The sequence below is a fragment of the Oncorhynchus mykiss genome, chromosome 7 (assembly GCF_013265735.2).
Source record: "Oncorhynchus mykiss isolate Arlee chromosome 7, USDA_OmykA_1.1, whole genome shotgun sequence".
Lineage (NCBI taxonomy): Eukaryota > Metazoa > Chordata > Actinopteri > Salmoniformes > Salmonidae > Oncorhynchus > Oncorhynchus mykiss.
The window spans coordinates 12779959-12797177 of record NC_048571.1 but is presented as its reverse complement, the minus strand read 5'-3'; the positions used below and the strand labels follow the sequence as shown (position 1 = coordinate 12797177).

The 17219-nt window shown below is 41.9% G+C and overlaps 1 protein-coding gene across 2 annotated transcripts; it reads right to left on the bottom strand.

Annotated features, from left to right (window-relative positions):
* Positions 1-2789: 2789 nt before the first annotated feature.
* LOC110527315 (paraspeckle component 1) lies at positions 2790-15795 on the bottom strand. Of its 2 annotated transcripts, none has more exons than XM_021608507.2 (9): positions 15236-15795; positions 14583-14884; positions 14370-14465; positions 13970-14166; positions 13321-13405; positions 13136-13241; positions 6934-6991; positions 4278-4432; positions 2790-3643 (listed from the first exon to the last, which is right to left on the bottom strand). In XM_021608507.2, exons 1-9 carry the CDS (start codon positions 15644-15646, stop codon positions 3425-3427), a joined length of 1629 nt encoding a protein of 542 aa, XP_021464182.2. In that variant the 5' UTR covers positions 15647-15795; the 3' UTR covers positions 2790-3424. The 2 variants fall into 2 exon arrangements, with proteins under 2 accessions (XP_021464182.2, XP_021464181.2); XM_021608506.2 differs by having other exon boundaries at positions 2790-3646; positions 15236-15734.
* Between the last annotated feature and the right edge of the window lie 1424 nt (positions 15796-17219).

The following is a 17219-nucleotide window of genomic DNA, read 5'->3' as shown; positions in this document are numbered from 1 at the left end:
TACGAGCATGCAGACAGTTTGTGTAGAAATTCTTCGGTTGTGCAAACCCACACTTTTATCAGCTATCCGGCTGGCTGGTCTCAGACGATCCTGCAGGTGAAGAAGCCAGATGTGGAGGTCCTGGGCTGGCGTGGTCACACATGGTCTGCTGTTGTGAGGCCGGTTGGACGTACTACCAAATTCTCTAAACATGGAGTCGGCTTATGGTAGAGAAATTAACATTAATTTCTCTGGCAACAGATCAGGTGGACATTCCTGCAGTCAGCCTGACAGAAGACTACTAAAATCACAAATCATCTTGAAGGACATGCCACTAAAATTGGATTTGACTAAATCTTCCACCACTCCCTCGCAAACATGTGTAAGTGCGCGTCCTTATCACTCTACACATCCTCCCCACTTGCTCAATCATACAAATACACACACAGTATAGTTCTGTATGCTACGTTATATTGTCAAAGTAAAAAGAGGTAAATAGAAAAGCATTGTTTAGAACAGACATGTTCTATAACGTGTAATAGGGAACAGTGTCAGCTCTACACAAAACATTTCTATCAGCAACATTCTAAACACTGCTGCACCACAGAATAGACCCAGTCCAAAAATCTACATTTAATGTCTTAAGATGTTGCAAGATATTCGTTTCTTTTGAATTTAAAAACTGGCCAGCTAACACAAATTAAACATATATACTATATTCAAAATACTTAATGAGGGATGGACACTAAACTAATTCCTTCACCGGTTGCATTCACTCATCTGTAGTGGGTTTACCTGTGTTCAAGTTATAGACACACATACATATTTACACACACAAAAGTATGTGGACAACACTTCAAATTAGTGGATTTGGCGATTTCAGCCACACCCATTGCTGACAGGTGTATAAAATCGAGCACACACACCCATGCAATCTCCATAGACAGACATTGGTAGTAGAATGGACTAACTGAAGAGCTCAGTGACTTTCAACGTGGCACCGTCATAGGATGCCACCTTTCCAACAAGTTTGTTTGTCAAATTTCTGCCCTGCCAGAGCTGCTCTAGTAGAGCTGCCCCGGTCAACTGTAACTGTGAATTGGAAACGTCTAGGAGCAACAAAGTGGTAGGCCACACAAGCTCCCAGAGCAAGACCGCAGAGTGCTGAAGCATGTAGAAATTGCCTGTCATCGGTTGCAACACTCACTACCGGGTTCCAAACTGTTCGTCGGGAGCCTCATGAAATGGGTTTCCATGGACGAGCAGCCACACAAAAGGCTAAGATCACCATGCGCAATGCCAAGCATTGGCTGGAGTGGTGTAAAGCTTGCCGCCATTGGACTCTGGAGCAGTGGAAACGCATTCTCTGGAATGATGAATCACGCTTCACCATCTGGCAGTCCGACGGACAAATCTGGGTTTGGTGGATGCCAGGAGACCACTACCCGCCCCAATGCATAGTGCCAACTGTAAAGTTTGGTGGACGAGGAACAATGGTCAGACTGTTTTTCGTGGTTCGGGCTAGGCGGGTTTGGATCCATTTTGGCCTTATGGGAGATCTGTTGACATGCCCTTTAGCAGGGCGTTGACCCTAGATGCTTCTGTGTGTCGCTCTGAATGGGAGTCTGTTGGATGACTGGTGTGGTGTAGTTGTTGAGCGGCTTCACTGCAAGTATATTGTATGTTTTGGATATTCAATCAAAAATAAATACATTTGGGGAAGGCCCTTTCCTGTTTCAGCATGACAATGCCCCTGTGCATGAAGTGAGGTTCATACATAAATGGTTTGTGGAGATCGGTGTGAAGAACTTGACTGGCCGGCACAGAGCCCTGACCTCAACCCCATCAAACACCTTGGGATGAATTGGAACGCAGACTGCGAGCCAGGCCTAATCGCCCAATATCAGTGCCGACCTCACTAATGCTCGTGGCTGAATGGATGCAAATCCCCACAGCAATGTTCCAACATCCAGTGAAAAGCCTTCCAAGAAGCTGTTATAGCAGTAAAGGGTGGACCAACTCCATATTAATGCCCAAGATTTTAGAATGAGATGTTAGATGAGAAGGTGTCCACATACTGTCATGTAGTGTAGTCACAGCTCCACTTGAATATACTTACCTGGAATATAATGCAAATGTTACACATTGAAGATCAAACACTTTCATCACACATACTTCCACACAACACTCAAGACAAGCACATGATTTTACTATGTTACTACACACACGGCAACACAAATTCTCTCGCTCGAGTACAGAGGTAAGTGCACGAGTACGGGATATTCAAATGTCATGATAAATTAACATAACACATGACAATATTACAAAAGTTTGTCTATAATGTTGAGTTAATTAAAATGCAAGAAACTTTAAATATACGGAAAAAGAATGAGAAATGACTAACAAAATGTAGAGTAGCCAATTGGTTCAAATTAAACTCCAGTGTATTAATCAGAATATCCGATATAGGTATTTTGCCTGGTTGAGGATCAATTACACCCGATAGTGATGTCCCGATACCAGTATCGCGATACTATGATATCAGATGTTCCTTGGCAAAAAGGAAAACACGAAGCAGACTAAACTCTGTGGTCCATTAATCTAGCTTCGCAAAATATTGTGTGCAAATAAACAAATGTGACTCTGGGTGACAACATAAGGCTGTGCATGTTTTACACAGACATCATTTTGGCTCTGCTCTGAAAAATTAAAAGATTAGTTTGAGTTCATAATACTTGAAACAAGGATGAAGGTGAGAAAAATCCCAAAATATCTAAAAAGGCAAGAGAGAGAGAGAGAGGCTACAAAAGTTTTTTTTTTTTTTTTTTTTACTTCAATCAACTTAGTTTTCACAAAATGGCATTTCAGTTTTATTGCAGTTAGCCAAACTACTACTACAGGATGCAATGTACTGGAAAGACATTCCATGGACGGGAGGAAATCAAAGTAAGCTAACCATTGCAGAGGCAATGCAGGTCTTCACTTGTTACTAGGATCTACTGAAAACAACAATAACAGGAGGATAGGATACTGATAGCAAAAAGCAAGAAACAACATCATACAGAAGTTTATAAGCCATCTACAGACCTGCCTACATCAAGATACATCACAGTTAATATTGGCCTAAACCTTACCTACAGACCTGACTACATCAAGATACATCGCAGTTGATATTGGCCTTTGGCGGCCAACATTGAAGATTTGTGTTTTTGCATGACTATTGGGCCTGGCTTTTGATATAAAACAAGTATTTTTTCCCCCTCAGTCAACATTTGGGACACATGAAGAAGCTGAGGGAAATAATCAGCCCAAATTAAAAGAACAGAAACAAACATTTGACGAGAAAATAAATCAGTTATTTTACATAATGAGAAAGGAAAAGCAAGAGATCCAAATATTGAGCCTTGGGGTACACCGTTGAAAAAATGTAAACATAATAACACAATTAGTATCTGCGACGTTTGTTGTTAGGCCCTTCATAGTTTCCCACAACAGGGATTCCCCTCCCGAAGCCTGCTGGCCCCCCCACTGCAGGCCCAGGCCCTGCCCCCATAAGCCCTGCCCCCACTGCCTGTTGCTGCTGAGGGGACTCGACACCTGGACGGCCACTCATGGGGGACGAACCAATCTGATTAGGAGCCCCCTGGGGGAACCTATCGTTGCGCTGCTACAGCATAAAGGGATAGGGTTGGTGGAGATATTATGAGCAGTCCAGATGCAGAAGAATCAGATGGGAGGGATATTCAATAACAATGTTCATTTTGGCGAGGGAATGAGAAGGCGTTCCAAACGTCAAAGTAGGCAAGCAGAGTAGTTCCGGGCAGAGTCAGAAGAGGGAGAGAGGAATCAGTCCATTAGTTATGGGTGCAGAGCTGATATAAGCTATGAGAATCCCTTTCCTAACCCACACTAACCTCATGATGTGAACAGTGAAGTCAGGGGAGTAAATGTTATTATTAACCTCAATTTGCTAATCACCACCAAGGGATACAATGATATCATGATTAAATATACCGCAATGGTAGGGGAAAAGATGCCAGAAAAGACCAGCTGGACGAGATATCTGTACCATAAACTATTCAAATCAAAGTCACTGGCAAAACACCTTGGAATGTAATATCCATAAGCAGCATCTAAATAGCCTCTGGCATCTCCTCTCACCACTGGTTAAAACCTGAAAACAATACACTGCAGTTTCTATTCAGCACCAAGGGTTGAGCAGGTTAAGGAGAGCGAGTTATTGAGAGAGAAATTGAAAAGAGGTTGAGAGTAAGCGCCCATCTTAGCGCATACATTACCATGGCTCCATTGTCTGGCATCATGTTTGGTGCGCCCATGTTTGGAGTTCCCTCGGGGCCCATGGCTCCGGCCCTTCCGCTCATGCCTATGCCAATCATTTGAGGGGGTCCCTGGTTTACACTGGCCCCGGCAACAGAGGCGGGGTTAAACCCATCTACACGCAAAACAACGTAGCATCGTTTGGTCACACTGGAAGTAAACCCCACCCATCACACCCCGTGTGCACTGTTTGTTGTTGTAGAGTGGTGTAAAAATCTCTCAGGGCTGACAGAGCTAGCTAACGTTGGTTGTTGGTCACACAAGCAATGCCAATTATGTAGGTGTCCAATGTTTTATTTTCCTAGTTTGACAGGAAAAATAAGGCAAAAATATTGAGCACTGTGGTACACAATTGAAAACATATCACATTTTGTTAGTCTGTGGGGAGATATCCATATCGATATATACACTGAACAAAAATATAAACGCAACATGTAAAATGTTGGTCCCATGTTACATGAGCTGGGGGCCTAATGAATTTTTCAATTGACAGATTTTTTTCCTATGAACTAACTCAGTTAAATATTTGAAATTGTTGCATGGCATATTTATTTTTTGTAAAAAAAAAAATATATATATATATATATATATATATATATATATATATATATATATATATATATATAAAAATACTGTTTTAAAAACATACATACATAATTTGTTAATGATTTCATAAGGCAGGTTAAAAGTCTACAGCACCTGTAATCATTAGGCTATGCCTTAAAATTGGTCAAATTGAATTAATATATAGCTGAACAACCAAAAACCAACGTTAGCAGATAGATGCCTACAACAGACTATTTACAGGTCATTGGGAACAGGAGCAGTGTATCATACCATTCAATCAACAGAGTAAGAGTTCCATTACAGTAAAATAGCAATGTGGGACAAGCTGTGAGAGGCCCTCAGATAGTCTGGATGAATTTCCGATTTCAGGCGAAAGAACACCATCACCCAGTTCTGCTTCTAGGTTAAAAACCGTGACTGCACATCACCGTTGCCAGATACTCAACCCCGGACCCAAATCCCATTCACAGCATTCATAGCCATACGATACAGGTCTTTAAAAGCATCCGTAGGATGACAAGGCATTTAATAAAAAAATAACAGTAATTTTTTTTTTTAAAGATAGAAAATGTTGCATCAACTACTAATGGAAACACGAGTAAAGAGTTCATAATGCTTTCTAGGTACTAAATGAGACAGAGCTGTATTAGTTATGAATTGACCCCACCCACCCACACTGCTAGAAATGAACAGATTATCAACTTTTCCTAGATGGCATATGTGCACAGAAATGATACTGCAAAAAGCCCCCCCCCCCCCCCAATAAAAATAATCCACCATCTCATTGAACAACACACGCCATTATGTTTGTAAGTAGTAAACATACACACACATAAAATGTAAATACAAACAAAGGGATGGGTTTATTCTAAGCTTGTAGATAAGAACGTTTACCAAGTGTTGGATTGGTGGCTACTGCGGATACAAAATATTTGCTAAAAACCCTCAAGCTAGAAATGTTTGTTCGGTTTGGGCCTCATCTATTGTTCGAATCAGGTAACCTTCCACATGTGTGGCACGATAAATAAGTAGGTCTGTAGAAAGAGCAAAAGTGAAGTTACATAAAACATTAAGGACTAAAGAAAACAATGGTTTCCTTCAACCAGTTGACTAAATAACAAATTACCTGATAATGAAAAGATCATTAGTGAAGTCATCATGTAAAATTCACACTAAAAAAGGTAGATGTGACTTTCTACAAATTGATGTACTCAGTTTCTCCACACAAATCAGGTGTAAAAACAAAAGAAAACCCATGACTGAAATTTAAGTCAATCTCAGATCGACTGCAAAACTCCCTTTTCATTCAAATAAAAAAAGGCATGACCATCATTACTTGTCAGGAAAGAGGATCATTTTGTACATGTATTAAAACTGAGTTATACCATTTAGCCATTAAAACAAACAAAAAATCTCTAAAAAATGTAATGACGGATATCCTTTGCAGTGATGGATAACTTTAACCCCTCCACGATTACTTGTCTCACATTCCCCCAAAACACACTTACACCCTAGTCACTCTCACATATAATCAGTGACACAAAAACATAATTAGCATGTTCTCGGACTACGACACATGAGCATATTTCCCCCAGTAGTATTAGTACTTCAGTACACACAGTATGTAGGTGATGTGCAGCCCCGGGTTACAATCATGAAGTGGTGAAGGAGCCACCATGAACCTCACACAGCCCATCCCGTTCAGAGCCTCACAATATATCTTTAGCCCTGCTCCGAGCCCTTTAATGTCTGCCGACCTGAAGGAACTAGCCAGGTGCACACAATATGGCGGGGGCTCCACCTAGCCTTCTTAGGGGGAACTTCTGCCTTATGGCTGGGGCGGCAAAACTCCAGTAACTTTCCTCAAATTCCCAGGCTTTCCAGGAATCCCAGTCCCTGGGAATTGAGAAAGTTACCAGAATTTCACAAACCTAGCCTTATGGCCAACACCTTCCCAGTTCCTTTAGATCTGTAGACACCGAAAGTGGGAGGGGGTAGTTTATGGTTGTTTATGGACCAGTCAGTGCTGAGTCATCGTTATGACCCTACCTCCCATATTAATGGCTCCACGAGGGCCCAGTTCACCCATTCTCATTTCCTGTTCTCTCTGGAAGAAGTGAAGAAGAGTGGTGCACCCGTAAACCTTGTGGACAATAACTACTAGGACCATTAGGACATGTGTAGGATGATTCCTCACACATCACAACACTCACACAGATATTTAAGCAACAGCCAGGGAATAAGGATAATAATGTTCTCCCAACTGTGATAGAAAAAGTCATGAAGGAGGAGTTACAAAAGCTGTGTGTGGAATGATACTGTATTGGATATGTAAGAATTTAGTGTGAGAGGAGCACATACAGAATGATCATCTGAGTTCCTAGGTTTGCTTAACAAGTTACTTATGTGTCTAGTATGGATTCTCAAGGTCCATTTAAAAAGGCCAATATGGGTCTGTATGTGATAACTTAATATGGGCCAAGCCAAAATACAACATGGATTTATTCCAAAGTTGATCAAACACTAAAGTGACCTTGTGGTAATTACAGCCTAATAGAGGAATAAGGGTTACTGATAAATATGCAAGAGAAAAGATAGAGAAGTAGATAAATCCCCTCCACACATTAATGTTCAGACAACCTAAACATTAGTAAACACAAATATATATGTACACTACACAAACCCACAAATGAAGCTGTACAAAGCACACACATTATCAACACTGACATCCCCTCTCACATAAAATATCTTATAAAGGACATGCAATAAACATGCCCCCACTCGCTCTCTCACACACACACGTAAGTACACATTATCACTCAACTCAACCCCCCCCACAGACTCGCAGACACAAATAATATGCAAATACACTCAACATCCTCCCAACTCGCTCACTCACACCATCATACAAATATGATACACATACTGTATAGTCCTGTGTGCTACGTTATATTGTGAACGTCAGACGCGTTACAGATAGAAAAGCATTGTTTAGAACAGACATGCTCTGTAACGTGTAATAGGGAACAGTGTCAGCTCTACACATTGCATTTCTACCAGCAACATTCTAAACATTGCAGAACCACAGAATACACCTCCTGGTCCAAAATGTCTTAAGATATATGTTGTCAAATCGGAGTTTCCTGTGAATTTTAAACTGGCCAGCTAAAACAAAGTAAACATGGGTAAATAGTACATATATTACATATTAATATACTTTATTTCAAATCATGTTACATTTAAATAGTTAATGAGGGATGGACACTAAAAATCCTTCACCAGCTGCATTCACTCATCTTTTGTGTTCTAGTTATATAGTTACAGCTCCACCTGAATATACTTACCTGGAATACAATGCAAATGTTCCACATTGAAGATCGAACACTCCCATCACACATACTTGCACACAACACTCCCTCAAGACAAGCACATGAAGTAGTTTAAGTACACACACACACACACAAATTCTCATCACAGACACACACACAAGGCAACAAATTCTCACACACACACTCTCGTCTCTGTTGAGTACAGAGGTAAGTGCAGTATGGGAAGTTAAAATGTCAAATTAACATGACAGTATTACAAAAGTTTGAGTTAATTAAATGCAAGAATCTTTAAAAAGAAAAAGAACGAGAACTGGTAAACGAGAAACAAAACAAAATGTACAGTATTTGTTGGAATTAAATCTCGAGTATTGATCAGAATATCTGATATAGGTCTTTTGCCTGGAACAATTTCCGCAGAAATGTGTATGGATAAAAACTCCCTAAAGTACAGTAAGCACTACTACTAAACATTTTTATTTTATATCTTAAAAAGTAACTAGAAGGTAATTATCAATTAACAAAAAATAGTGGGACTTGCTTTAGGTATTTGAAAGTATTTGTGTGGTAGTTAAGGAAATGTAAAACATTTTACTTAAGTGAAGAATTATAGCCAAAGTTAAATGATAAAATATCTAGTCTGATAAGCCCATACTATGATAGACAACTATAAAAACCTTATTACTTTGGCGTGTAGGGGAGTTCGAGCACATATTTCATCACAAATACAGTAAATACACTAAGACTACAACATTTTTACTCATAAGGAATTAGAAAAGTTGCAGACTATAATTAGGGGTGATGAATATGTTACACCTAGTGGTGGAAGTTTAGAAGTTTGTTAGTGTTAAATTTAAGTCTGGTGTAGTAGAGGGCGTGACTGATTTATAAATAGTGAATAGTAGCCTTCAGTGGGAGACTAGGTAGTAGTAAGTAGCCCAGAAGTACTAGTAGCAGTAGTCTACATTGCAGTAGTGACTGTTTTAGATAGCTAGGCCATGTGTTAGCTAGAGTAAGTGTTATAATTTGATATTGCTGTTCTGATTTCAGATTTGAAAAGCAGACTAAAGATTTCATACACTAAGTTATGAAAATAGTCAAAAGTTTGTAAAAGTGAAGAGATAGTTGATGCGGTTCCTAAAACAGCTGTATAGTTTGATTGTTAGAAGATAATTCCGTTCCCGATTTCAGATTTGAATAGCAGAGAAGACAAATATTTAATGTCCTCTAAGTTTTGTCTAAATTGTTGGGAAAGTGGTCAAAGTAGCTGATGTGTAAAGTCACATTGTTATACAAAGTTTTTTAAGGACAAAAAGTTTAATAATTTAAAAAGTATATATGCAGGGCCTCCCGAGTGGCGCAGCGGTCTAAGGCACTACATCATAGTGCTAGAGGTGTCGCTACAGTCCCGGGATCGATCCCAGGCTGTATCACACAACCGGCCATGATCGGGAATCCCATAGGGCGGCACACAATTGGCCCAGCATCGTCCGGGTTAGGGGGAGAGTTTGACTTCATTTGTCTCATCGCGCTCTAGCGACTCCTTGTGGTGGGCTGGGCGCCTGCAGGCTGACCTTGGTCGTCAGGTGAACGGTGTTTCCTCCAACACATTGGTTTACCTGGGTTAAGCTGGCAGGTTTGGCAGGTTATGTTTCAGAGGACGCATGACTTGGCACGCATGACGCATGACCTTCGCCTCCAGAGCCCATTGGGGAGTTGCAGCGATGAGACAAGATCGAAATTGGGGAGAAAAGGGGGTAAAATTATTATTATTAAAAATAAAATGCTATGAAAAAAACGCTATACTTAATCCAGACCAGTCTACACATTTAAAATGTGAATGGTATTTCTATCTGAAACGGTGTTAGAGGACTACATAATAACAACCATAAGTGTTTTTTAAAAAAAAAATTAAACTATATTTCAAGTGAAGACTTTTGCTAGTGCCACTAATAATAGGCCTACATAATACTGTAATCCTGTGTATGTTTTACACGAGCACAACTTTGGCACTCTGGATGACGGGACACATTGAATACAAAGTGGTGCCCAATTGATAGATCTTTAAAAGTTCTATTAATGCCAGACACTTCTGACTTCTAAGTTGTAGTTTAGCTTTGTCTTATGGACTTCTATTCATCCATCCCTTTTGGTTTTCATTCCTCGGTCGATAGCACATTAAGTTAGGGAATGGAGCATCGTTCATTTTTTAAAACTTGCACTCGTCTTTTCCTACTAGCACTTACTACGACTGATATGTGTCTGTCTCACCTAGCTTTCTTACGATGAATGCACTAACTAAGTCGCTCTTACTAAAATGTAAATGTAAGAGGGAGACAAAAAGTGTGTTAGGTATACGCGCTGTTCGTAAATGTGTGTGAGGCTTGCGAGCATGTTCTGAGATTGCCGCCAGTCTAACATCCCTCCCAAGACTAATGGTAAAGGGTAACGACAATAGATTATGTTAATCCTTGTGCGGGTTGTTTTGGGTTAAGCTGTAGGAGTTGTAACTGTTGCATAGGAGCAAGAGTGCATGCTAAGAGTAGTGTAAGGGTGGCTGTAACAGCAGAGGGTGCTTTGTACGATATTTCCAGCCGGTCCTCTTTCTCTACGGCCTCTCAACACACAATAGAAACAGAGAAGAAAAGTTATTATGCAGCAACATCATAAGACACATCACATCCACAGGCATGCAGTAATACAAGTGCACTAAGGGCTAGGTAGATAAACACATGTTTCCTGAGAATGTCAGTATGTTTCCCAACCCATAATCACAGAGTTGCAATGATGAAAAAGTTGACTGGAGACTATTGAAGTACTGAAAATTGGGACCAAGACTTAGGCCTGAAATGAAAGACATTAAAATCCACCTAGAAAAAGCTGATGACAGATTCCTCACCTCTTTGCCTGTGTTTTTGTCAAGTGATTAGATAAAGTGAAGATACCAAAGGACACAGCATTTGCACAGTGGCCATTTATAGACATGCCATTAAAATTTGAACAGATTGACATTCAAGTTACCCTATCGCCTTCATGGAAAACATTAGAACTATTCTGAGGACTCTCTCTGGAAGTGAAGTTACTCTCATCTGGAACACACCCAAGCATCACAAATGAGCATTGTGGTGAAAGGGTCTGTCAATCATTAGCCTCTCCCCTCTTAATATTCCCACAAGAAAGCCAAGCTGTCAGTTACAGGATCTAACTTACTTCAGACAACTCAGCAGAGATAGAGCAGTATTTTGTTCTAGCAGGTGTCCCTCTCCCATACTACTTTAGTAAAATAGGTGTTGAAAACCCAGGTAAATACAACAGGCATTTGAATTGATGATATACGTATAACGTGGGACAGCTACATGGTGTTTTATGTCGCTAGCTGTGAGGCTAGTATTGTGGACACACGGCTTAGAAGGGCTGCTACTGCTGGACATCAGTTTGGTGAGAAACATACACCCTGAAAACCACAGTAAAAACACAGATGAACCAATATGAAAACCCCTCGGCCTTTCTCTTTTGGTTTTAGCAGATCTGAAGAAACCAGATGGGTGAAAACAAGATGGTGGCTGTCAGCTGCTACCCTAAGCCCATTGGAGGGTTAGGTTGAGCAATTGCTGCACTGCTTACACCTATCAGTCCCGTAAGAAGGAGAATGAATAGTGGCTTGAGGTCCATTTCAGATCAGGTTTGTGTCTTTCAAGCTAAAGTCTTTGGAAGATACCAAAACCAAACCTAAAGCCCTGTTGGAATTGTGACATGCTACTTACATAAGAAATAGCACTAAATAGGTAGTAGGCTACCCTAAACTAGACCAACCCAAAATACATTTTTAGTAGACTTTCACACACAGGACTACGATACACTATGTTCATCTGTAGTTACCTAGAAAATATATGCTCCTATAGTGATATGGGACACTATTTGAAAAGAAAAGGGCAGCATTCTGGGATGCTTTAGGAATGGGTATTCAAAATTATTTTACTATTCAAATAACATCACTTATATTTTCCAGATATCCGGATAGTCGAAAAATGCACATGCACATGGCAGAGGTAAACAGAGGAGATACTGTGTTTCCGGTAGTTTGGCTAACAGCAACAACGAAAGAGAAGTCCGTGATAGAACCGATTCTGCTACAAAAAAAAAAGGTTTTCTGGTGAGTGTTTTGCATTGATCTGTGTCAGGTATTGTGGAAACTCTGTCAAGGGAGTGCCTGTCATTGCTATTTGAAGTGGGGGGAAATGGCATAACGAGTCGGGGCAGCCTGGAGGGCTAAATACCCAGCAGTATCTCAACTCACCGCTATAGAAACTACATTCAAAGGTTTGTTGTTTAATTCAATTAAGAATTTCAAATGTCCTGGTATTTCTTTGTAGATAAAAATATCACAATGTTGACGTAATATAGACAAAGCTTTTCCATCGTTAAAATAGGTCTAAATAAATAAATACATTTATATCTAAAAAAATGAACACTCAAGTAATTGAATACTAACATTCGGTGGGATATCCGGGTATTTAATTAACCGTGCCTGTCCCTAGTATGCTTGATCATCATCATCAGTGTGACGTAGAGTGGTAGGACTGTTAGGCATCTTTTCTCAGCACCCAACATGATCGATGGCCCCGAAAAATCCCTATCATATCCGAGAATGTTCTCAAAATCCCCATCTAAAACGCAGACCCTCAGCAGAATCATGTGAATGAAAGTGTGTGAACACTGCTTCCCTGAATCGAAGAAACTTAAAAAAAGTGTGATAGTTTGTGTATTCAAAAACCAAGAAATGAGTGATACTGACTGTACTGATGTGAATGTCTATGTTGGCTGTGTGTGTGTTCTCCAAGTGTATTCACACTCTTCATGAAATTAGGCTTGAACCGGTCTGACCTTTGTGTGTGCATGTTTGTGTGTCTGTCCGGTGAACTCACGGTGTCCGCATAGTTTGGCTTGAAGCCGTCCGGTTGGCGTCTCATCTCTTCCTGCTCTCGATGGCGCTGCATCATCTCCTCCTCCTGCCTACGCCTCTCCTCATGTCTACAAACAGGAGAGAACGTTTAACACACACACTTCTGACAAGTAGAAAATAGAGTGGGAGGTACACACACACACGTACCTCATCTCTATATTCTTGCGTTTCTGCAGCTCCTGGTTGCGAAGCTCCTCCAGACGTCTCAGCTCTTCTTGACGCCTCATCAGGTCTGAGAAAGAGAAGATGAGAGAAATATGGGTTGGCTTAGTATTACATGAGGTCTGAGAGAAAGGGAATTACATCAGGTCTGAGAGAAAGGGGTTGGCTTGGTATTACATCAGGTTTGAGAGAAGGGGTTGGCTTGGTATTACATCAGGTCTGAGAGGAGGGGGTTGGCTTGGTATTACATCAAGTCTGAGAGAAAGGGGTTGGCTTGGTATTACATCAGGTCTGAGAGAAAGGGGTTGGCTTGGTATTACATCAAGTCTGAGAGGAGGGGTTGGCTTGGTATTACATCAGGTCTGAGAGAAAGGGGTTGGCTTGGTAATACATCAGGTGTGAGAGAAAGGGGTTGGCTTGGTATTACATCAGGTCTGAGAGAAAGGGGTTGGCTTGGTATTAATGTTTTTCTGTATTCACATGTGACAGTTTCTGACAACACTTGAAGTAGGCCTATGGCTATGTCTGCTAATGTTGAATATGCGCACAACACAAAAGGTAACATGTTAACTTTGTCCTTGAGAAGTGAGCGTCTTCCTCAGTGTGTGTGAGAGGTTCCTCTGAGTGTGTGTACCTTGTCTCATCATCATGAGCTGATGCTCGTGCTTGGCGGCCTCCATCTCTTGCTCCAGCTTCTCCTTTGCCTCTCGGATGTTGCGCTCAACCTGGTCTCTCTGCTGCTTTTCCATCTCGTCCAGGGCCTTCCAGCGGGACGAGTACTCAAACTCAAATGTCCCCGGCTGGGCAAACCGCGGGGGGTGCTCCCTCTCCCTGGAGAGACGGGGAGGAGAGGGGTTAGTGGCTGGACTAAGACCTGCAGGGAGACCACGAGGAAAGTGGAACGGTGCACACAAACACACCTACAGGCAAGTGAATAAATCAACAAATTCATACTGGTTATGATAAAGAACTCTGGTTGTCAAGACTGGTACAGAGAGTAAAACTCCCAATAGGAGATTGTGTGTATAACGTACTTGTGGTAGTGTACAGATTTCACCAGCAACTTCTCTGGGAGTCCATCTTCTTCATCCAGCTGCTCGGTGGGTTCCACAATGGCAGGCCGAGGAGACCTGGAGACAACATGGTGAGATGGGAGTGATCACTCACACTGCTTGGAATTGATTTGGCATGTTTGGGTTATTTCGTAAACCAGGTAACTAAGTAAATGCAGTCGTTGGTTGTCTTACGTGGTGAGCAGCAGCGCCCCGTCAGCACAGCGATCCAGGGCTTTACGAGCACAAGGTTTGTTGGCAAACTCCACGAAGCCCTTCCCAGTGGGCCTTCCACGGTCATCCACCACAACGATAGCCCTTTCCACGGGGCCGAACTCGGAGAAGGCCTCCTCAAGGAGCTCGTTGGAGACCACGGGGGAAAGGTTCCGCACCGTGAGGGCAGAGCCGTGCGTGGCGAAGCGGATCCGGATAGGTCGGTTCCCCAGCACTATGCCGTCCAACTCTGCCTTGGCAATCTCCGCCAGCGTCCTGGTTTCCTAGAATACCAGGTCAAAGGTTAGGCTCTATTGATAGCAAACTTTCAAACGTTTTTTATGCAAGTCTTGATTGATTAATGAGAATTGCCACCTAGATAGTGTTGCCATAAAATCTAGTCAGGTATGTTTCAAAGGGACCCAATGTATCAAGTAATGAATGGCTTCGGGTGGGGGAGTAGGCTTAATAACAGGTCAGGCAGACCCATCCGCCTGAGTAATAAATCGTAGCTAACTAGGGGAAACAGATGGCTATCGATACTAATGCGGCCTAAACGCCAACATTCAAAAGGAGCTTCCTTCACCACGGAGTTAGATATTACTGATTAACGTTACTCTAATACGCAGTCTTACCAGTCGAATGAAGCCGAATCCTCGGTCTCGGTTGATAAACACCTCGTTAGCCTCGCCATACTTGGAAAACAGCTTTTTGAAATCATCCTCCGTGAGGTCTGTCGGGAGGTTACCGATGAACAACCTACAACGCTGCGTGAAGGTTTTCTCCCCGGGTCTCCTGAAACTCTTTATATCCAGCGTCATCTCCTGCGACTCTCCGGCTCCACCCTCCCCCTCTGCCGCAGGGCTGGCAGCCGTCTGCGGCTTTGGTGGTGGGGTTTTCCCATCCGCAACATTCGGCCTTCGCTCCATGCCTGGAGAGTCCATGTTGCGCTTTGTGTGCTGCTGGTGGTACTGCTGCTGCTGCTGAGGTTTCGGCGACGGTGCGTTGTTTTGAATGTTGACCTGTTTTAGATTTCGGTGAGCCATACTTAGAGCGATATAAATCCCTCACAATAGGTATCCAGTAAGTATAGCTTTGAATGCGCAGAAATATTTCAGAAACGAAGAAATCTTGCCTCCTTTCAGTCATCAGCCAGCGAAGTGCGGCTGTAATTCAAAATGGCGATGACTGCGCGCGCATCGTTGACGCGAGGCATTCAACGTGGCTGTGTTTTCCCCCTTGGCCGCTAGGTGGTGTACGAAGACTTTCACAAGATCAGGGATGTCGGGAAGGTTTTGCATGGCACCGTAGCATGCTGATGTTGGTGTCGCACTTTGTTCAACATGTTCACACATGTTCAAGGTCAATGGGGCGGCAGGGCAGCCTAGTGGTTAGCGCGTTGGACTAGTAACCGAAACCCACTGTTCCTAGGCCTTCATTGAAAATAAGATTTTGTTCTTAACTGACTTGCCTGGTTAAATAAAGGTAAAAAAAATATGTCATGGTGCTGCCGCTGACACTTTACTATCTAAATTATTGATATTCGTAACAGCAGCATGTTGGTTCCCTTCCCAAGGTGGGAACACTATGCCAGTGGAGTATTACTCCACTTGGCAGTGGCAGTGGCACTGGTAGGCTCACTATGCTTATTGCTTATAATCATTAATGCCATTTAGGCCTGGGGCAGAGCTCAGTCACTCTGTCTATGGTCCAAAGTGTATGGGAGGGAAGGGGTTCATGGGGTGATAAAAGGGATGGTTGGTCTCTTTGTGCCAGATGTCTGAGACTGGTCATGTGATAACGATGGCATTCACGGACCTTCACACAACTAAATGGCCCTGTAGCCACATTTCTGCCCATTGTGATGACAAAAGACACCAGGGTCACTGGAAACCAGACAGACACAGATGCCTGACAGTAAAAATCACCCTATTCCCTATGTATTGTATAATGTGTAAAAACGACAGGTATCTGATTGTAAAATAAAACCCCTATTCCCCTATTCATAAGCTGTCATTACTTTTTATGACAGCTGGTATTATTTTTTTTATTTTTTTAAAAATTTTATTTCACCTTTATTTAACCAGGTAGGCTAGTTGAGAACAAGTTCTCATTTGCAACTGCGACCTGGCCAAGATAAGGCATAGCAGTGTGAACAGACAACACAGAGTTACACATGGAGTAAACAATTAACAAGTCAATAACACAGTAGAAAAAAGGGGAGTCTATATATACATTGTGTGCAAAAGGCATGAGAAGGTAGGCAAATAATTACAATTATGCAGATTAACACTGGAGTGATAAATGATCAGATGGTTATGTACAGGTAGAGATATTGGTGTGCAAATGAGCAGAAAAATAAAAATAAATAAAGAAAAACAGTATGGGGATGAGGTAGGTGAAAATGGGTGGGCTATTTACCAATAGACTATGTACAGCTGCAGCGATCGGTTAGCTGCTCAGATAGCAGATGTTTGAAGTTGGTGAGGGAGATAAAAGTCTCCAACTTCAGCGATTTTTGCAATTCGTTCCAGTCACAGGCAGCAGAGAACTGGAACGAAAGGCGGCCAAATGAGGTGTTGGCTTTAGGGATGATCAGTGAGATACACCTGCTGGAGC

Excerpts from the sequence above, each read along its gene's own strand:
- LOC110527315 (XM_021608506.2), bottom strand. The coding sequence starts at position 15,646 with ATGGCTCACCGAAATCTAAAACAGGTCAACATTCAAAACAACGCACCG. Across the intron at positions 14,167-14,369 it reads AAATCTGTACACTACCACAA|GGAGAGGGAGCACCCCCCGC; the intron begins GTACGTTATACA and ends CCGTCTCTCCAG. Across the intron at positions 13,242-13,320 it reads CGCAAGAATATAGAGATGAG|ACATGAGGAGAGGCGTAGGC; the intron begins GTACGTGTGTGT and ends TCCTGTTTGTAG.